Here is a 21,866-nt window from a genome sequence, read left to right on the forward strand (position 1 = left end):
GTGATGCAGCAGAAAAGAGACATTTATTAGCGCGTCTTCCCGGGACAGAAATCCTGCGTCAACGTGCTAAATTCAGTGGGAACATGAGGATAACAATCAAGAATATAAGACTGGAACAGCACTTTTACAGCCATGTTTTTCAGATGATACCTGCCGCAGCCATTCAGCAGTCTGAATGTGTTTACATGTGTGCTCAAAATGCACAATAAAGCCCATTAATGTAAAATAGCCCAACATAAAAGAGCTCCGAGTCGAGGCTGAATGTAATTTGATCAGCTTGAACGTGCGTGTGCGCCGCGGCGCGTTTGTGCGTGTGTGCACATTAGCAGGCGTGCGCCTGTCTTATCTACATGTACATTGCATTTTTGTGCTTGATTGCTGCGACTGAGTAAAACATGGAGGTAATTTCATCCGCTGCAGGAGATCTCTAATAGATTATTCACACACACACGAAGAGAGAGAGAGAGAGAGAGAGAGACACACACGATGAAAAAAACATGCTGTCCGTTCCTGAGCTGGGAACATCCCGTATCAATGACTTTCAAATCATTTCATGTCACTTTTCCTCTCCCTCCTCCCTCCCTCTCCGTCTCTCTATCTGTTGCCTTCCTCTTCCCTCCGTCCCCCCCTCCCCTCCAGGTCTCAATCTGGAGTGTGGGCAGTATGATTGCGTGTGTGAGCAATAATGTAATTTTGCCGCATTGATAAAATATAAATTGTCCTTGAGCTGCGCTTTTCTAATGATCCATTTACCGACAGCTTCCCCGCCACCTCTCAGCACTCTGCATCGCTCCTCTTCTTACCCTCCCACTCCTCTTCCTCTCGCTCCGTCTTCTCTCTTCTCTCTTCTCCTCCTTTCTCTCTTCATCCTCCACTCTCCCCTCCCTTTCTCCGGCGATACAAAGCGGGGTGGCAAAAATCCGCGGGTGCGATTGTCAAATCAATTATTCATTCTGTGCAATTACACTCACACAAAGAAGTTTCCCCGTGCTCCGAGTGGTGATTAAATTAACTGCTATTCCAGCTGCCCGTCGCCACCAGCCTAATAGAATATTCATGGAGGCGGCCGACGGAATGGCCGATCTCCATTAACTTCATCATGCTCACTTAATTACAGGCTTGTTATTGTATTTACACCTAGTTAGAGCGTGCAGAGCCCCGATCTACTCGTGCCCGGCACCGCCAGAGTGTGCGCGAGTGTGTGACAACACCTAGTTAGAGCAGAGATAACCCCTGATACACTCCCCTTGGTATGTGTGTGTGTTTGTGTGTGTGTGAGGACAGAGAAGATGTCAATCAGGTAAAGTTTTAAGGATCTAAAGCTGCAGTTTTTCAGCCGTCCTCTTGTTATTTCCGCTCCCTCTTCCTCGGGCCTTCCCAGCAGCCCTCTCTCTCTCCTCTCCTTCCGCCTCACACTCGCTCTTTAAGGGAGGCTATTTATTTGAACTACACTCCCCACTGCGCTCCGGCTCGCGGCGAAGGTCTCTCCCTCTTTCTTTCCCATCTCCGTGACTCTTAAATCATTCTTTTATCTGTTCGCCACACAGTGATTGAGGTGGAAAAGAGAAAGGGAGTGAGGAAGGAGGGGGGAAAGAGGAGAGGAGAGGAGGAGGAGGAGGAGGAGGAGGAAGGGGGGGAGAATTATTTTCTCCTACCTTTCAGAAATGATGACATGATTGCTTTCGCTTGATCATGCATCATCACCCTCCCTTCTATTCCCCGGATAAATAGACTAGTTTGTCTCTCGCTGCCTCTCCTCTCCCCTTTCCTCCCTCCGTCCCTGTCCTTGCTAACATGAGGATTATCTGGTAATAGTTGCTGCTGGCGTTCAAGTCAACCACACCGTCCTCTATCTGCGTGTGATTACTGACACATGGATGTTTTTCAGTCGCCATGACTCTGAGTTAGTGTGCTTTTTAAGTGTTTAACTACCATCAATCCTGAGTGTGTATGTTCTTTTAGTGTGTGTGTGTCTCACTGTAGATCTCTGTGTATCTAACCTTTGTTCCCTTGGGCAGTCGGTGGGCTGGTATTTATCCAGCAGCCACTAATGCAGCGGGCAGGAAGGACGAGACAGGAGATGCAGACACGACAACCAGCCATATGGACTGTGTGTGTGTGTGTGTGTGTGTGTGAGAGAGAGAGATATACAGTATCACATCCTGATAGATAACAAGCAGGTCACTATTCCTGTCTGTTTAGTTCAATGACTTTTTGTTGTGATCAGTTGGTTGATTAAAGAGACGACAAGTAATCGGCAACAATTTTATTTGACAAAAACAAAATTAAAATCTTTGCTTTTGTGCGGTTTGTCAGAAAAATTAACAATTAGAAGACGTCACCTTTGATAGTAGTGATCTAGCTGCAAACCCCTTGATTCATTTGTAGATTATTCTCTGTATTAATGGATCGTTCAGTTGTTCAATATTAGGTGTCCTGAATTATTTAGACACGCCCCTTTACAATTTAGCGATAATCAAGGAGATGTGTTGACTTCATAGAAGCCAGTGTTCACATTTCAGCTTTGAAAATGATCTGAATGATTAACTGATTATTAAAGTAGTTGCTGTTGCAGAAGTGCTCTGCCCATCAATCCACTGTGTCAGCCCAAGCTGGGTGGTAACATCGTTTTTGTAGTTATTTTGTGGATTGGTGAACTTTCGCTCTCTTTGGCGGCACCTGTGGCGATAAACAGTAATTGCGGGAGCACACTTCCCAGATATCCAGGCAGTGTCGCATGTGTGACGTCCACGGTTGGCTCCGGTTGGCCCTCTTGATTGTAACGCTTTCCTTTTCAGACTGTTTGCCTTCATCTGAGCGTCGAGTTGGTTTCTTTTTCTTTGGATTTTCACTTATTTTTATTTTAAGTTGTATCTGTAGTCATCCGTCTTTTCTTTGTTTGTTCAGCCATAGTAGATTACTGTTTACTTGCAACACTTGCAGAGACCGGAAAAGCAGCCACTTAGCTCCGCCTACCCTCTCTGGCAGACCAACCACTGCTGGGTGATGGAAAACGTGTCACTAACTGGGTGCCGCTTGTGATGAGTCTGTGAAAGTCACCACAGACAGCCAGTCCTTATTACTGTAAATGCTTTCATCAGTGGGCCATAGGCTCAGTCACCATTGTGTTACCTCATCCGGTGACTTAACAGACGTTTATTTACATCAAAATCTTCAAAATCTTCAGCCCTACATATGAAAATATCTCTGAGATGTTTTATGTGTGTAGTTCATCTTTTGACCTTTGTAGATGTTCTTAATGACCTGAGTTTGCTGCTGGCAGCCTCTGATTGGTGGGTTTTCCCTCAGCTGTGTTTACATATATTTTGTATCTGTGCTGTTTACATATCTAGTTTAGTTCTAATTACCGATAAGAATGAATAAAGATGATCCTACGTTTGCCCTCAGACCTTCTGATTAAAGCTGTCAAATGAGATCATTTGCAAACTTTCACTTCCATGTCCCTGCGTCTCGCCCAGTCACCGCTCCAGTCGTCCCATTATTATTCCTCATTTAGCTTTCTGCGCTCGTTGCTGCGGTAGTGTGTTATTATTACTTGGTTTCATGATACTTCATCTACACTTGACGCTCCGAATAATATTGTGAAGATTTGGTTTTGGTGCCCGGCCTGCCCAGGAGAGCAGCTCTCAGTCGTCTCTGTGGCCTTATTACGGCCCACCTGAAGAGATAAAAGGGACCAGATATTGACTTCATGCTCTCATTGGGCTTTCCTATCGATCTTATGATCATGTGTGTGTTGTGTGTGTGTGTGCACGCTGCCATCGACCCCTCGGATTCTGCGATTCCCTCTCCCTGCCCTCGCAGTGATAGCATTGCATCTGTTAGCTCTCCAGTTGAACGCTCTGCTCCTCCTACAGTAGGACTCAGCAGAACTTAAGCATATGGATGAAGGTGGAGCAAGAGGAGTAGCAAGATTATTTAAAGCTTTATACACAAGTGAATCAAAGGAACAGGTAGCATGTGCAATGTCTTAAGCAGTGGTAGTAACATATCAACTCTGGTGCAGCTCTGGCAAAGATAACTCTTCTTCTCTTTCCTCTTTTACCTCCAGCTCGAGCAACAGCAAAGGTGTGGAGCAGAGAAAGAGAAGTGTACCGCAAGCTGAAGGAAGTGCCCGACAAAGCTTTGGCCACCAGCGGCTACTCGGAGATTAACCTGGCCAAACTCTTCCAGGCCTTCTCCTCCCTCAAGTAAAAAAACAACACACACACTTCTGTAAAGACGACACGGCAGAGATGCTCCAACATCGGGAGATTTGCACATTCAACTACATCTGTTTTCAGGCTTTGACCTCCTAAGCCATCGCATCATCTCCCCTGAACCTAATAGGCTCGTTACACGACCTAAAACCCAATCACACCTTCTCACCCCTGTCCATTTGCGCCATGCGCACACACACTCATGACTTGACCCCGTCACCCTGACTCTGTATGGTAAAAGGGGGAGTAGCAATCATACCTAAATGACAGCCTATTGTGTGCGTATGTGTGTGTCTGGAGGCTAGCTGCGCCCAGATGTGTGTGTGCTAAAATGACTTCTCCTCAGAGCAGCCAGTATACTCCAAAAGCCGCTAATTAGCCAATGATAGTGACCCGGGCCGCTAAGACCGCTGGATGCCCGCAGCGATCGGACACTTGTTCTGATTACCACCATTCATCCCGAGTGTGTGCGCCCGCGTTTTGTGTGCGTGTGTGAGATCAGAGCGTGAAAGAAAGGAGGAAAAAGAGGATGCAGGGCGAGCGAGGCCACACGTTCAGCTCCCTCACTCCTTTGTCTCCGTATCGAACAGCTGATCTTCTCCTCCTCCAGCGCCTCTGTTTAACTGATGTCATTTCATCCCTTTCACTCTCCTCTCCTCCGCCCTCCCTCCTCTGTGCAGTTTTAATGCCTGTCATTTTCTGTGTGTCCGGCTTCAGGTCGGTTTATGTAATGATTTTTTTTTGTAATGACCAGAATATTTTGTATTGATAAGAAGCTGTTTGATACTGAAACCTTAATAAAAAGATAAATGGATCAAATGTTAGTCTGTGTTGTTTTAAGTGTGTGTGAGTGGATGTGCTGTGTTTTTAATGATGCACTACAATTTTATGACATGTTTGTTAACACAACAAAAATGGCATAAAATTAAGTGTATTTTCCTTTTAATTAAAAAAAAAAGTATCTGCATTTTCCACACTGTGAGGGCATCCCAAGCATCCCTTCACTCCCCTTAAACACTGTATAATAGAGTATATTTTAGTCATGTTCCATACACTTCCAATAAGCCACAAGTTTGCACTTGCTGCTTGTTGTTCCTACATTCCCATGATCCCACCCTCCTGTAAATATTCACCAAGCCTCCCTTAACTTTATTAGACATCATATTAAAAGGATGCTGTGTGATATATTTCTTTTAATCTCAACAAATCCTTTGAAAAGGCAGAAAACAACGATGAATTGATCCCACTGACGAGCCAAAACCACATACAGTTTATTTTATTCTATATTTCGTTATTGTTCAAAAACACAAAAAGCTGGTTTAGCTAAGCAGTTAAATCTTGCGACCTTTATACAGAGGCTACACGGCAGCCACGGGTTCGACTCCCAGCCTCAGCCCTTTGCTGCCCCACCTTCTCCTACCTGCCTTCACTATGCACTGTCTTCTCTTTCACAATAAAGGCATAAAAAGGAAAAAGAAAATATTAAAAAAATTAAAAAAAAAAAAAAAAAGACATAAAGCTACACTTCGCTACCTGACTGAAAGTTACTGCACTACACTGGAAGGTACGACACTGAACCTGGGTTGCTCCCACATGCAGTGTCCTGCTTCAAATACTCAAAATGCTGCAAATGATCGTTTTTCCACATTAATATCAAGAATCCTGTGAAAAGACCAAAACCAGTAATGATGTGATGCTAGAGGTTTTTAAAAAAATATATTATTAGGGTTTTGCATGTTTTTATTTACAGAGAGGACAGTGGATATTGTTGGAAGAAGGGGAAGAGAGAATGGGGGATGAAATGCGGCAAAGGCCCGGGAGTGGGAGGCGAATCAGGGGCCGTAGTCTCTGTACATGGGCCGCCGATTTAACCGCTGAGCTAAACCAGCTAGCAACTCTAGCCCCTGATGCTGGAGATGCTAACAAGTGGAGCCTGGGTAGCCAAAGCCTAATGAAGTATTTTTTAGAGTTCCGTTATAGTTCAAAACGCAAATTCTTTATTATTATTCCGCAGCTGAAAGTAGTCCCTCATAAATGCTTAATTTACTAAAGCTTTTTAGGACATAGCTTCACTAATTAAAATAAAAAAAAGCTGTAGATACACGACTGAAGGTCCAGATATAATTTGCAAGTTTATTTTTCTCACCTAAAAAGTAGGTCCAAAAAGTATCAGAGGATCTATTTGTTCATTTTAAGAGAAGAGAAAACCTCATTTAACATCACAAAATCCAACTTGTCTGGTTGTGCTATTGAAATCAACGCCTTGCGTTCATTTTAGTATAGCAGTATACATATGATATATTTTTAGAGGTGGACAGACCTCTCTGGTTTGGGCCTTTTTGTGGTGTTAATTAATAAATAATTATAACTTATTTTGTTTGTTATTGGTCGGTTTTAGTCATTTCTAAATAGGAGTGAATGATGTAGATTAAATCCTCTCTTATAATGTATTGCATTTTGGGGAATACATTCAGAACTGTTGATTCCTGAGCTGACCTCACACAGGGATGTTAGCTGCTGGCCTCAAGGTGGTTCTTTAAACGCATCATAAAGTTGTATAAATAACCATCATTGACTTGAAGTAGTATGACTGATCGACCTAATACAAACATAAACATACAAATCTGTGAAATCAAAGTGGAAATGTTCTGTTTTACACGCTCTCGTAGTGTATATAGTCCCCCTCGGTAAACACTGTATATGTTTCCTGCTGTAGTTAAAGTTCAGTCTGTAACTCGCTCCATGAAGTGTTTCACCATTTTCCTCTGAGAATTCTCCTTTTGTGTTAATACAGTGAGATCTTTTTTTTTTTTTTTTTTTACTCCATCCTGCCGCGTGCATTTCCATAAACACTGCACGCCTCACAAATCACTTCAAACCACTGTGACTTGTGAAGGCAACCTTAAGTGGGCTGAACACTTAAACCATGATTCACTATGCAATGGATAGAACCTGCTGTGTGTGTGAGAAAGTGTCTGGCTGCATTTACAGCCTATTGCTCATAACTTTACATATTTATTAAATCATATCAGCTCCACTTCTTCTCCCACATCAGCCTGTTTTTGCTCGGGGTTTAATCAGCACATGCAGGCCCTGCTTTTCCCACTAAACCAGGCTGCAGGGTTTTCAAGTGAGGGCCCCGTTTTGTCCTCCCAGTTTGGACTAAACCCAGTCAAATTGAGTCCCCTGCATTAATTCGACCCTGCTAAGCTAATAAGGTCGAACACGTCTCTTTGTATTGTCGTGTTAAGCTTTATTGCTTGTCGTTTTGACCAGCGATGGACAAGGTAGGCTTTGATGAGGGAATTAGTCCCCTATTCTGTCCCTGTTATTCATGGCGCGGAGGAACATACAAGCAGCAGAGAGGGTGTCAAAAGGAGAGCTGGTCCTATTGCAAAGTGTCTCCCTTGTTGGAGCTGAAAGGGCGGTTATGAGACGATAAACCGCTTAATACACTGAGCTAATTGGATGAGAGCGAGAGAGACGGGGAATTAAGGGGCGATCCGAGAGGGGAGCGGAGTGCCATGGCCCGGCTATTCAGCTCTTTCATCGGGGCTGGTTCTGCGCCTGAGGGGGGAGGAAAGAGAGAGAGAGGGTGAGGGAGGGGTGAGACTGTTCATCAAAGCGTCTTTTACAGCGCCTCTCCCGGGGACTGAGTGAGGGACTGATCCGGCCGAGGCGGTGGAGTGATTGGGTCTATTCTCTCTCAGTGCGCGGACGCGGTGGGAGAAACGAGGTCCGGGAGAATCCAAATCACGGAGCCAAATCAAGTCCAGCAGCTTTAGGGGGAGGAGGAGGGGGATGGGGAGTGGTGGTGATGAAAATGGGCACAAGTCAGTGGGAGGACATTTTCTGGACACCTGGGTTAACCTGTAGGGAGGCGGGGGTTTAAAGGCCCGGCGCATTGATACAATCCGCCAAATCATGTAGATCTCATTCTTCATTTTGCAATTTGCAAGAAAGCACCGCCTGATTGGACTGAATTAATCTTTTTTTCCCTTTATATCAACATCCATTATGTTGATCATTCATGCAACAAGAAGCCTAATCCCATGCACAGGCCTGTTTTGAATGAAAGAGCACACATCCAACAAGTGTGACTTTATAAATCCACAGCTGCCCTGCGACAGCATTTCAATTTTCTCGCCTTTTTGCGCTGCAAAGAAAAGTTTAAGCCTCGAGCCCAGCAGGTCACCCGCCTCCCGGCATTCCCCAGATATTAGGGACAAATTGGTTTGCCATTCATTAGTTATATTCACAATAAGATTAAAAACTCCCCGGACAATATCATCAAACCCCTATAGGGCCATGCAGGAAAAAAACACACACGCTCCACTGCGCCTGAGCAAAAGAAGAGGAATTTTAAAATACATCACACATTGTGGATGATGGGCGCACAGGAGAAAATTGCTTTTTATCTTCTTTTTTTCCCCTCTGCTTTTTTTTTTTGCATTATGCTCCAAGGAGCAGCTGGGTGACTTTGTGCGAGGCTGTGAGCGTGTTTGGATAAATTAATGCGCAGAAAAATCCCTCCATCAGTCCCTTATCTGGATCTAATTCCTGCTTGTTTGGACTAAATTGAGTGATTAACAGGTGTAGGACCTCGCGAGACCTGTAAAACAAGAGGAAACAAGAGGAGGGGGGGGGTTTCACAGATGCAGACAATAATACAAAAAAGAAGAGGAACTAGATTAATCCGCGGGGTAATTTCACGCGATTTGGTCTGGCACCATAGCTGGGTCAAACGGAGGAGAATAAGCATTGATTGCTGTAATAGTCCTGCATTAGTCGTGAGATCCAATGCAGAGGGGATTTAACTCTGCGAATTGTGCGTGTGTGCGCGCGCGCGTGTTTGTGAAAGCCGTTTGATGAAGTGGTTTGTTACTTCATTAATGACAAAGGGGACTCGCTTCCATCGACACGGCATTACAGATGTTAAGACCAATTTAGCGCCTTTAAAGGGTCTTAAAGGAAGTTTTGTGACGGACCCCCCCAGATAAAGTGGGCGATCTAATTGAAAACCCCTCGCCTTTGTCGCGCGCTTCACATGTTGGGGATTAAGCTCATGAATATATGGTCAGTATTTTGTCAACTGCGCTGAAGAGGATAGACGCACGCAGCGCGCGGGATTACGCACCTAATGCTTTCTCTTATTCAGGTGCAGTCCGCCTCCAATTCCTCTTTTTCCACAGCAGACAACCTGTCACTGAAGTTGTATTTATTTTACATTCTAGATGAATATTTATATTTAATAAAATAACACTTATAGCAATTTAAATGTAAGACAGAAAACACACTTTCTTCATAACACCTTTTATTAATAGTTCTATAATATTCTATTTCACATTGTTTTATTTTCCTGGTTTAGGCCTATGTCAGTCCTAAAGGAATCTGAAATGATAATAAAAGATAACTCATTTTAACAGTGTAATTTATTCAAATTAGCATTATTAAACCAGGAAACTTACAATCACTTAATAAGAAAAGAAACGTTCCTTCACTCAGTTCCTCGGGAGGGGGGGGGGAGTTTTGACATAAATAATCATCTAAAAAGCTAATAATTCATAAACACAGGTGAAATTCTACACAGGGCGACATTCATTAAACACTACACCGAGTGCAAATGATCACCGGAAATATACACGACCTTATTTTGAAAATCATCCTTCTGTGGTACTTTTTTTTGTTTTTGTTTTTTTTTACTTTTACACATATGTACAGTTTTCTTTCACACAGTCAGGTCATTAGAGACGCAGCTCAGATCACAACTTTGCTCGCGTGTCCTGGAGTCGCACTCGGCGGAAATGCCACCGCTGTCAAAATAAAAGAGGGGAGAATCAAATTGCAGCAACTGTACAGAAACGTGAACAAACTCCGGTTTGATTCGGAGATTTAATAGAAAATATAAACAGTGGTGCTGCTGAGTGTGACTGCTGGACAAGGCGAGCAGTGGATTCCGGCTTGTAGAGAAGGCTATGGAAGGTCTATGGACAGTTTTCCTTTGGTTCTGGGGGGGTTGGGTTGGAGGGGGCAGACGCAGACCGGCTCAGCCCACATCAATGCATACAGATTAAGCAGAGTTAATGTCGAGCACTCGAGTTGTCCACATTTTTGAAGTAGCACGAGAATCCTTTCTAAAAGTCTGGGGTTCCCCTGCGGTTTCTTCAGCTTTTGTGTGGGTGTGTTTGCGGCGGTAAATCTGTTACCAAAATAAAAGCAGCCAAAACATTCCTTTAAAAGTAAAAGTCCTCTTTGAAAAAATTAAAAGTGAACAACAACTGAATATAAATGTGGTGGAGGGAGAAGTACAATATTTTCCATTTCAATTGTAGTAAAAGTAGAAGTGTAGTGGCATTAAATGGCAATACCAAAATAAAAGCACCTCATATTTGCACTTAAGTAAATATACTTTGATTTAAATGACACAGAGCCTGATTATAAGTTGAACTTACTGTCAAAGTATAAAGAAATATGAGGAATTTTAAAATATATATATGTATAAATTGTTGGACTGTCATTCAGGATGGTGTGTGTAGTGTAAAACAATGTGGCAGTAGCTCTAATTACCAGACACACACACACAAACACACTTTTTAAGCCAGTGCTCTTTTGAATTTGGTCGTGCTATCTTGTTGGGGAAACATGAGGTAACAGGGACGGATGGACAGAGGGGGGGCATCGGGACATCAGCCTCCAGAGGTATGAGTGGGTTTTTGGAGGAGGGGAAGGGGGCGTCATGGAATGGGACGTGGGCCCGGGACAGGGAGGCCTACAGCTGCTGTCGAGTGTTCAGCACACCTCCTTCCCTGCGGCTCCGGCGGGCAGGATGTTCAGCTGGGTGAGCTGAGCCGAGTGTTCCTTGGCCTTGAGGCGCAGCGCGGCGATGCTGGAGGCCCTGCGGTCCGCTGAGGAAGAGGTGGAGGAGGAGGAAGAAGAGGAAGGGTCGGGGAGGACCGGGCCCGCGTGGGAGGGGTTCTCTACGGGAGGGGCGGGCTGACGGAGGAGGGCTGCGGCGGTGGAAGCACTGGTCAGGGGACCCATACTGGAGAAGAGCCTGAAAGAAGACACACATTTATGAATGTGAAACATGTTTGCCAAGTTTAGATTATTCCTTTTATTTAAGTTGCTCCTTTTTGTAGAACTGACCACTTCCTGTTAATATCCTCACTGTCTCTCTGATGTATTCTGTCCCCTCAGTTTGGCTGCAGTTGTCTTAAATAGATGGAGGGCATCTATTGCATGCTGACTTTGGAGATACAAAGGACAAGATGGGAGTTCATACTGCTGCAAAGCGGAGAGGGTGGAAGCAAATGAGAGCTAATTGTGGCATATGGAGTGTCACCTCTCCCCACAGCTTGTCTTGCAGGATCACACGTTTTTAATACATTAACCAAAGTGATAACACCACTGTGAATGCTTAGCAGTGTCACATATGTGTAACGACACACTGTGTAATGCAATGCAGTCATTAGAGATGCAGCATGTGTTGGGAGTTTATTATAAGCTTGGCTGCTGCTGCACATTTTTCTGTACATGTGCTTGAATGTAAAATTGTAGTAATTTAGTGTAAAATATAGGGATGGATGTGGAGGCCTGCAGGTAAAGAGATTAAAGGAGGTCTGTGCGTAAGTTCAGCTTACCTTCCAAAGGTGGGTCCAATGAAGGCAGGGTGGCGAAACATGGCCGCCGTGCCAAGGAAAGTGCCCAGGCCGAGAGGGGTGGCCAGAGGTGGAGCGGAGCCGTTGTGGGGTGGTGGTGCCAGGCCCGGGAAGGCTGCGGCCGCAGCTGCAGCGGCCGTCCATGCCGACTCTAAGGCGGGGTGGGGGTGGTGAGGGAAGGGCCCTCCGTCCAGGTAGTGGCTGAGAGGGTGGCCTGCAGCCAGGGGGCCCGGGAAGGGCAGGCCTGACGGGTGGGCCTGCACCCCGGCCTTCTCTCGCTTCCTCCACTTGGCTCTGCGGTTCTGGAACCACACCTGAGGGCAAACAGGGGATGACACAGGTGAGTATGGAGAAAATTTCATTCTGATTTTAGTTAGAAGGAAAATGAAAACTGGGTTATAGGAGGACATGTTCTGCTGATATAAAGGGCTTAAAATCAGCTAAATCAATAAATAAATAATCCACCTTTCTTCCTCTCTAAGTGACAAGACGCTCAGTGTGAGACAACTTAAAATAATTAAAAGTATAACTCCCTGTCCTGCTGACAGAGCAGGAATGTTTCATTGTAATTAACATGACTAGCCTCTATTGAATGTTGTGTCAGTGTACTCTAATAGATGTCTGGTTCAGGTGGTGGCCAACAGGCGGAAAGTCAACGGTAATTACATGCGAGGTAAACCCTGCCGCTCACGGTCCTTTAAATCTACTTTCTGTCTAATTAACACCCCCCCCCCTCCACCTCCTCCACCATCCATGTCCCTGTACTCCGGCTTCAGGGTGTGTGTGTGTGTGTGGCGGGGGGGGGGGATAATTAAGAGCGGTGTTAACAAAAGATCCCGAAAATTACCGCTGAACTGGCTCCAATAACAATTAATGCGCTTTAAATTAAATTCTTAAGAGATGTAGAACAAGTGACTTCCATCCCGGAGAGTATTTAACTTTCCCACGCATCCTCTGTTGCTCAGTTTGCTCTGCAGACGCACAATGAGCAAAATGTCAACATGAGGAAAGTGATTGAACGGGGCGAGCTTGAGCGACACACACATTATTCCCAGAGGGCTGTTTAGCATTACACAGCCCCTCGGGAATTTATGAGTTTTTATCACCTCCCTGATGGCGCCCGTTAAGTGATTTGTTCACCTACGGCCCCCTTAAAGAGACATCTGTTGTTTTACCGTCGGCCATAACCCTCCCGGAGCTTTCCACCGTGTTTGAACTGTCTCTCTGGTTATGAGGCCGGGCTTTCGACATGCAAGCCACGCTTTCAGAGCAAAAGGAAGGAGGGAGGGAGAGGGGGGGAGCAAACACCTTTAATGGTCTCTCATTCGCTCCCAAGTGCAAAGCATCGGATCAATGCAGGTCTATTGCAATCACATAATGGGAAATCAAATAGCATTATCCCTCCCCTCGTTCTCTCTCGCTCCCTCCCTCTCTCTCTCTCTCTCTCACACAGCTTTTTTTTTACGCACACGCTCTGTGTCTGATGGGAATTCAAACACCACCCCATCACCGGGAACATACACAGTGTTTGCTCCTGCACTAAGTGAGCTTTTTATGAATCGCCAGCATCGCCTTAATTGCCACTAAAACGTCCCCCGTCCGCGCGTAATAACATTCAATAACAGGAAAGACCTTCCCCGCGCGGCGCGCGAGGCCATTTAACACATTTTTTACTGTAATAAATTACCGCCTCAAATTGGCCCGTAATCGTTGATCCTCAATCAGTGACGCATATCACCGGTTATTATCCAGCAGGGCGTTTTTTATAGAGGACATTAAAAGGTGCTTGCTTTTATTCCCCCCTCCCAAATTTGATTTACAACCTTCCTTCTTTTTTTCTCCACTTGTAGATAAACAGAGAGCCACTTACTTGCACGCGGGCCTCGGTGAGATCCAGACGCATCGCGAGCTCTTCCCTTCAAAGAACAAATAATAAAAGAAAGAGGAAGAGAGAGAGGGAGACAGAAAAGATTCAGGGTTACAGGCCACAGTTACAGCAAAGCAGAATTGCTGTTTTGTCCCCTCCTGTTGTTCACTGTCAACAATAGAAGCAAAAAAAAAATAGGCTGATTTTTTTTTTCAGTGGCTGCAGGAAGACGCCATATAGCCATATTCTATTTGTCCCTGTCACGGATGGGTAGAAATAGGCCCTAGTGATTGTTAGATTTTTTTCCTTACACAGGCCTGTCACTGTAACAACATAATGGGGGAAATAATGACATCTAAACTAGCCTGCCACAAAGCAATTGACGCTGCCTTCGGCTGCAAGATGGGTCTGCAGTGGAAATTAGACCTACAAGTCGCTTTAAAGCCAATCGATTGGAAAATATGAATAATGTCAATGGTGAGAAGAAATTGAAAATGTAGGTTCTTGTGTCAGGAAGAGTCAAAAAAGCTTTTATTTCCAGCAAAACATGCGGATTTACTCTAAACTGCGTAAGAAAATAGGGCGGACATGTTATTCATAGAGGTTATTTTAAGTCCTTATAATGTAGGCTTTTATTTTGAAATATTTCTACAAACATAAAACGCCTGTGTAATTTTTATTTCACCATAAAGCCATGCATAATTTTCTTAGTGCATGCACACCTGCCCTTGGGCTCGAGGTCAGGCCCTCATTGGTTGTTTCTTGTTGTTTTCAGTATCATGTCCAACACGTAACCTGAGCTGCAGCGGTTAATTGTTCCTCCTGAGAATAACACCGCAGCCTTCTGTATCAGCTGCAAGCGGCTACAGGTAACAAAACGTCCCCATTGTTGGCACTAACAGGCCTTTTGTGTTCAGTAATGCAGGGATCGGCTCTGGTGTCTTTTTTTATGAGGTGTGATCCGCAACGTGTCCAGTTAAAAATGTGTGGAATAAACCGGAACTGTGTTTGGAAAAATGTCATGCAGTCGGTATATGTTAATTTAGAAATAAGTACAATAAATTATCATGTTAAGTTATTAGAAAACATGTATTTTGTTTTGTGTCTTTATTTGTTTTCTTAGATTTTAGCTACTGTAAACAAGCCCTCTGTATTATTCAAAATAATGATAATATTAATAATAGAATTGTTTGACTGTAGGACACAATTAATGAAGTCCAGTGTAATTATAAACGTTTTAAATGCATGTAAATTAAATATTTTGGGCCTAGTTTATGTCGTTTTAATTTTTAAATGCATGTTATAGGAAATGTCTATGATAATTATGATAATAAAATAGGCAATTGTATCAATTAAAATAATTTTAGAGAAGGCAAAATTAATATAATTTTAAAAGTTTTTTTCCAGGCTTTAAATAATAGATATTTTAGCAGTTAAAATAGTTTTTACCTGGTGAAGACGTCGGGGTAGTGCGTCTTCTGGAAAGCTCTCTCCAGCTCCTCCAGCTGGTAACTGGTGAATGTAGTCCTGTATCTTCTCTGCTTCCGTTTCAGCATCCCCTCCTCCGAGTCACTGCCCGCCGACAGACACACGCTGTCCTCCCCGTCCCTCACGTCCCCATCCCCGGCGTTCAAGCTCTCCCTCTCCTCGTCCTTCGGGGACAGAGCCGCCGCGTCCCCGCAGCTCTCCTCCTTCCCCGCGTCATCCTCGAACTTCAGCGGGCCGAGCTCCACCAGTCCCAGGCTGCCGTCCTCCGAGCCCTCCCCGGGGCTCTGGTCGCCCTCTCCCCGGCTCAGAGACGCATTCTCCCGGTAGGACTTGCTGCGGCTGATGCTCACCTGCGGCGCCTGGCTGATTTTGAGGCTTTCGCTGGCTTGCTCCATAAGGAGCCGCTCCCTGTCCAGCGTCTCCGCGTGCTCGTGGAGGTACTTCCCGCCGGGTCCGTACAACCGGCGGAGCTTAGGTGGCAGGTGCATGTCGGCGCTGAGGGAAAGGGGGTCTTTGGTTGGCCCTGAGGAGAAAGAGTGGCGAAAATGTCAAAATAAAGGATAACAAAATGGGGTGAGTGAGCAACACGTTTATTATTTCAAAATAAAGCTCAAGGCTCTTAAAATGACTACAAACAATTGCCAGACTTTAGGCCAGCTGTTTATTTTGAAAAACCTTTATTAGCCAACTAAAAACAACAACATTATTCGACGTAAGACCTGTTGTTAGCTACACGACTTTTAGCATAAAACTAGCTAATTTGTTACATTTGTATCCCCTACAATGCCTCGCATAGATAAACGCAGACTCTGTTTAATTCCAGTTCAAAGCAAACTTACTCTCAGCCGTCTTGTCGAGCTCCCCTCTGCCGGGCAGACCCGTCAAACTTTGCGCCCCTATCAGCCGGACCTTACAGGGACTCCGGCGGCCCAGTATGCTGTCTATGCAGTAAGAAGAGAGCAGCGTGGGGGATTTACTGCTCTTCCTCTCTCCCCGGTCGTGGATATCTTCCTCAAACTGACCGCTCATGTCGACGCTTCGGTTCGTCTAGTTTCGTTAACGCCTGTCAGTCTCCCACTCTCTCCCTCGCGCTCTCTCTCTCTCTCTCTCACTCTCTCTCGCGCGCAGGGTCCGGTACTCTCTTCTTCTTTTTCTTCTTCTTCTTCTTTTCCTTCAGGCCGCTGTGACCACTCTCCTCCTCCCTCTCTCTCTCTCTCTCTCCCTCTCCTCTTTCACTCCTCTGTCACACTCTCAGCTAATGACAGGCAGCGGTTTGACTGCCTCGCGCTGCGCTCCGGTCTGCCAGGCGCTTCTCTGCTCCACGCGCTCGCTCAGCATACATGTAGGCTGTTATTGCGCCGCCTGATTGGCTCGTAAGTGTGTATGTGGGGAGAGAGACAGCGCGGAGCTGCTTTATATATTTTTACGATTAAAGTTAATTTGAGGGGAAGGTACAAAACCGGACATGGAGTGGGGTTTTCTCTGAGGAACGAACTCAGCTGAGAAAGTAAAGCAAAGCACCTTAAATCATGTTTTCTCGCTTGTGGGTTAGACTCTCACTGACCTTTATGGCCCGTGTTTGCTGCGAGAGTTGCGAGCAAATATGATCAAGCCTGCACTGAAATTATTTGATAATGACGAATGTTTTTGGCAGCTGGTTTTGTAACATTAATTGTGCAACAGTGCAGCCAACAACCAGCACAGAGCCCGGAGGTAGTACATATCAACAAGCTTTTATTTAGAGACATTTTGACAGGTGACAGTAGGGAAATTACAGGTGTAAATAATGCAGTAAATAATGGATGAATTCCATTTAGCTGCTTCAGCAGGGTCATGGTATTGTTCTTGCTTGCACACTGTCCTGACTTATTGGGGTATTTTAACAGAGTGGAGCCATATGTTATTTTATTTAATAACATAAGTAACATGGGCTTTTCCTAATATAGGAAAATCTGCTTTTTCTTTTCATTTACACCAATCCTCCTATATGTAGGTATTTATAACAGAACAATACAGTATTTAATTATTCTTACAGTACAGTTTTAACTGTTATAACTGTTAATATTACAAGAATTATTTATCATAATCATAAACCTAACAATAATAATATAATACTACAAAATAATACAAATAAAGCTACCAATAATACTGCAACTACTAATATTAATACTTACTTAATAATAATAATAATAGTAATAATAATAATAATAATAAAACAAATAAAAGCTAAACCCCCAACAAATAAAAACAAATAAAACATAAATAAACGAAAACAATATAAATATAATGTTATAAGAGAACCGGCTTGTATTTTTGTGATGGTCTTAATCAACTAACCATAACTACATCATACAGCTATTTGATTATTAATTTCTTTAGGTCCATTAAAACACCTTCTCTTGAATCCCAGTGCCAAGTTTGAAAGATCTGTCGCGGAGTTTGTGTTCAACCTCAGACGGCACCTGCGCGAGCCATGTCAGACTGAGTCACATGCAAACATCAACATTTGGATCTGATTTTTTGATAAACCTGTTTTAAGTTAAAACATTTAAAGTCTTTTTTATTTTACAAAGGAAAAAAAGATCTATCTATCTATCTATCTATCCATCTATCTATCTATCTATCTATCTATCTATCTATCTATCTATCTATCTATCTATCTATCTATCTATCCTCTCTCTCTTATTGCCTGCTCTCTGCTGGAGTTGTGGATTGACTTAAAAAAGTGCGGGTGGCGCGCCGGTGATGAGACGGCGCGCGGGGAGCCGGGGTGGCACGCGGGGACTCCTCCGTGGAGAGGGGGAGAGATGGAGAGATGGATCGAGAATGTAATTTTAAATGAAAGTCTATTTAACCCGCTGTGAATGGCATGACCCTTATCCTCGCCTCAGAGCCCATCACTGTTAAAAGGATCATTTTCAGAATTCAATCCAAAAACTTCAGCAAGCTGCAATTTACTCTCTCCTTCCCCTCCATCTCTCCCTCTCTTTCTCTCTCTCTCCTCCCCCCCCCCTCCGTTATGTATCTGGCCCGGGCTGGAGCCCCGCAGCAAACGTAAAATAACAATGAAATATATGTCCAGAAAATTGCACAAGTTATTTTTTCTTCTTTATCTTTTTTTAAAAGATATAGCTGCGTGACCTTTTTGTGATTGGAGCTGGAATAAGAGCGCATTGATCTGTTTAGTTAAGGTGCAGGCCGCTTATAGATTTACTTCTGTTTTCAACTATTCTTTCAATCGAACAGCCTCACAAAAACGTAACCAACGCAGGCTCTATGGAGTATCTGTAGGAGTTGCACTAAAGTAGAATAAAAATGCAGTTCTGACCATATTAACCTTTCTGTTAAGCCCATTTTCTCTGTGATGAATTAAGTTATATTAAGTCAGAGGCAATAATTAGTATCATTTTGTTGTCTTGTGCATTTATAAAACATGCCCTCACATTATTATGAGCAGATGCACATCCACCCCTGGTGTCAGATTCAATCCATCCGCAACTTTTCTCGGTGTCACAAACTTCCGAGCTTGTTTATTTGCACGCAAATCAATGTAATGAGTGTAATAACAATATAAAATGTTCTGCCTTTTCCTGCGCGGTCACAAACAGACGTGCGTAATACAGACGGGTATTTAGAGTCGCTCTGTAATTTGGGGGCCACAATTTGATTCATTTATCCGCACACTGTTATTAACCCTGCGGAAAAAGAGATGTCAGCCGCCATTTCAGCCAGCAGGACATCCGCGCTTTGTTTAAATGCACTAATTACGCGCATACATTAGAGGGGGACGGAGTAGTCAGAGCGTAATTTTCACATTTTCAATTTTCCGTCTGTTTGACGTGCAGGTGAAGAGATGGCGGAGAGAGGCCGCCTTCCTGTTTCTGCACCGCCTCCTCTGTATTTGCATAACATCCTGGGTTGATGATATCCAGGGAAACACCGGGTTACATGCTTTCTCTTCGCTTGTAGCTCACACAGCTGCTGTGCCACAAAGTCCACAGGCTTCTCTGCCTTTGGTGTCATTTGTTTTAAACACATTACAGGCAGAAGGAGGATTCCTTTGTATTTAAATCGACTTAAATAGTGACATTCTCATAACTGCCTTTGCTTCCTTTGCAGCCCATCTTCCGGCCTCTCCAGTGAAGGCCAAGAAGTGATAATGAAGCCTCATTTGGGACCAGCAGACTGTACTTTGCCCATGCAGGTCATTCAACTGGCGCCATCTGCTGGACGGAATAGGAAACTGCACTCACAGGTAAGAGCATTTGTATGCATGATCCTTAGGAATACATGCACTTATTTTAAAGCTTAACCTCCATCCAAATGTATAGAGGACAGATACTCAACATCTGCGCATGCGCGGATAGGCCTGTTTTGCTTTAAATGTTCTGTTATCCCACAAGTGGGCACCGGTGCAACATGCGTAAACACTGGTCCCCATCATGCCCCAACTGTCTCGTGGCCTTGGTGACAATCCTCATCCGTCATCCATCCTCGCGCTCTGACATAATTGGACACTTGCTCCTCTCCTTAAGAGGCCGAGCAGGAAAAGAAGGAAACGAGCGAGGAAGGAGAGAGAGAGAGTGTGTGTGTTGGGAGGGGCGGGAGGCTTTTAAGGCGCGCGTAAGCAAAGTTAATTAGCGGTTATTAACAGCCCGCATAATGAGAGCGAGAGGGAGTCAATTTAATGACTTTGTTAGCGCGGGTTCAGAGCGACAGGCGATGATCGAAACAACAAAGGCGAGCGCGCACGCAGCCATCATCCGTAATTTCCAGCGGTAATGCGGTCTGATCAGAAACAAAGGGTTCTAATTTCGTTCAACTGACTCGATAATTTGTCCTTATGTAAGGAAAATAATTAATGACTTAATGCTTCAACAGAAGTAGCTTTTTTGGGGGGAGGGGGAGGGGGGGGGGCTTTCGGATGCCTCGTTCGCTGGAGAAGGTCGTAAGGAAATCAATTTCGAGGCCTGTAATTATTTACATCATGAATTTAAAACGTGGACGTGTGATTTTGCTCGCGGATAGTGTGCACATGAGTGGGGATCTATTAGGAGAGGAGAGAAGGAGTCTCCAAATCCTTTTCCCTGCAGCAAACGAGCCACTTCTAATGTATTATTGCAGATTTTCACAATAAAACGCAGCAGAATTTGAAAGAAATGCAGCTTTTCAAAACCATATTTGAGTCAAATTTGATATTTAAGATCCCCCATCAGACAAAGTTTGGGGTTTTGGTGTCAGATGATCACACCTTGAAGCACAGTTGAATTGACGCCTGTACCTGTTCCCCACAATGCGCCAGGTTATTGTGGCCACTGCATTGCAAAATTATCCTTGGCGCGCGCGTCTTTACGCATGATTTCGTCATTCCACAGATGGGTAGAGTCGGAGGAAAGATGTGAGCGCTATTATCGATTGCGAGCGCATGAGCCGCCTGCGGGCCACTCTTGGATTCATGGCAGGTGGATAGGTCACCCACACGAGCGCGGCAATTTCACGGCCCCCATTGTCTCCACTGATTACTGCTTTGATCACAGGAATCAAGAGCCAGAGACTCTCGTAAACCTACTACGGAGTCCGGGAGCTCGTGAGCTGAAGAGGTCATCATCATCATCTGCCACATCATCATCATCATAAGCGTCATCATCGCCGCTAGTTGACCATACAAGCCTGGGGTGCCGTGTGTTTTCACAGCCGCGTTGCCCTTTTATTGATTGCGTGCCTTAATTTTAATTCGATTGCGCGAGTGTCAAAAATTCCGCAAGAATCATCCTAGTAATGAGATAATCAAAGTAATATATGCAAATCAGTTATGTTGCCAGCTTATCAAACGCGGAGTGCCCCCCCTTGAGTCTGAAGAAGTCCATTTATTCAGTTAGTGGCAATACCTTGCGCAAATGGCGCGATGCAAATGACAGTTGATTAGACTAAATTAAGAAGCTCGTTCCTCCCTGACCTTGTCTGAGTTTTATGTAAATTCTTTTTTTCTTGCTTTAATGCGATAAAAGTGCATTTTACTTTACACCCTGGCCTTTATAAAGCAGAACAATGTTTTCCATGAGAGAAACAATGGTCAGCCTCAGATAACTCACTGTGTCAATAGCTTGGACAGTCTCTCTGTTTTCTGTCTGTCTCTCTCAAACCTCAGAGTATCTTGACCCCGGTGCAGCTCCCACAGGGACACAAAGTGTGCCGCTCTAACTTCCTTGCTGTGTGGGAGTGTGCCTCGAAGATAGACTAGGTTTGTGTGACTCTGAGTGTGTGTCTACATGTGTGTGTTTACACGATTATGTGTGCTCATGTGTGTACCATAACATATTGTCTTAGGGGACAGAGAGAGTGCCGTTGAGACTTCCTCTCGGTGGGGTGTGTGGGGCCTGTAGATGGGAAAGGAATAAATCCAATATAGATTGCAGGGCTGCGCTGCCTCCCGCTGGGGACCCTCAGACTTGCAGGCCAGGATCGAAGTGCTTTTCTCCCCCTAAATTGGCCTGAGAGGCCGCAGAGGCAGCCGAGCTACACCCCCAACGCTGGGACTGCCTACGACCTAATGACGGTGCTGGGGACAGACACACATACACATCATACACACCAAAAACTCACACACAATCATTCCCAGATTGATATAACATC

General features: G+C 44.5%; 2 protein-coding genes across 2 annotated transcripts in view; one reads left to right on the forward strand and one right to left on the reverse strand.

The window, feature by feature from the left end:
- The window catches only part of pola1 (polymerase (DNA directed), alpha 1), a 59,670-nt gene extending 54,651 nt beyond the window's left edge, over window positions 1-5,019 (forward strand). Inside the window, exon 37 of the mRNA XM_069667280.1 lies at window positions 4,073-5,019. Coding sequence (XP_069523381.1) covers window positions 4,073-4,215 — 143 coding nt within the window. The 3' untranslated portion in view covers window positions 4,216-5,019. The remainder of the gene's footprint in view (window positions 1-4,072) is intronic.
- Window positions 5,020-9,526: 4,507 nt separating this feature from the next.
- arxa (aristaless related homeobox a) lies at window positions 9,527-16,584 on the reverse strand. The gene is made up of 5 exons (XM_069667336.1): window positions 16,073-16,584; window positions 15,195-15,756; window positions 13,749-13,794; window positions 11,861-12,192; window positions 9,527-11,274 (listed from the first exon to the last, which is right to left on the reverse strand). Exons 1-5 carry the CDS (start codon window positions 16,260-16,262, stop codon window positions 11,010-11,012), a joined length of 1,395 nt encoding a protein of 464 aa, XP_069523437.1. The 5' UTR covers window positions 16,263-16,584; the 3' UTR covers window positions 9,527-11,009.
- Window positions 16,585-21,866: the final 5,282 nt, after the last annotated feature.

Source organism: Semicossyphus pulcher, unplaced genomic scaffold (assembly GCF_022749685.1).
Source record: "Semicossyphus pulcher isolate SPU_LCO1_2020_fin unplaced genomic scaffold, fSemPul1.0.p SCAF_18, whole genome shotgun sequence".
NCBI lineage: Eukaryota > Metazoa > Chordata > Actinopteri > Labriformes > Labridae > Semicossyphus > Semicossyphus pulcher.

Bases quoted from the DNA above. Each gene is read 5' to 3' on its own strand.
- arxa (XM_069667336.1), bottom strand. From the start codon at position 16,262: ATGAGCGGTCAGTTTGAGGAAGATATCCACGACCGGGGAGAGAGGAAG. The intron at 15,757-16,072 runs GTAAGTTTGCTT...CTTTCTCCTCAG, and splicing joins GCTCGACAAGACGGCTGAGA to GGCCAACCAAAGACCCCCTT. The intron at 11,275-11,860 runs GTAAGCTGAACT...GTCTTCTTTCAG, and splicing joins ATTGGACCCACCTTTGGAAG to GCTCTTCTCCAGTATGGGTC.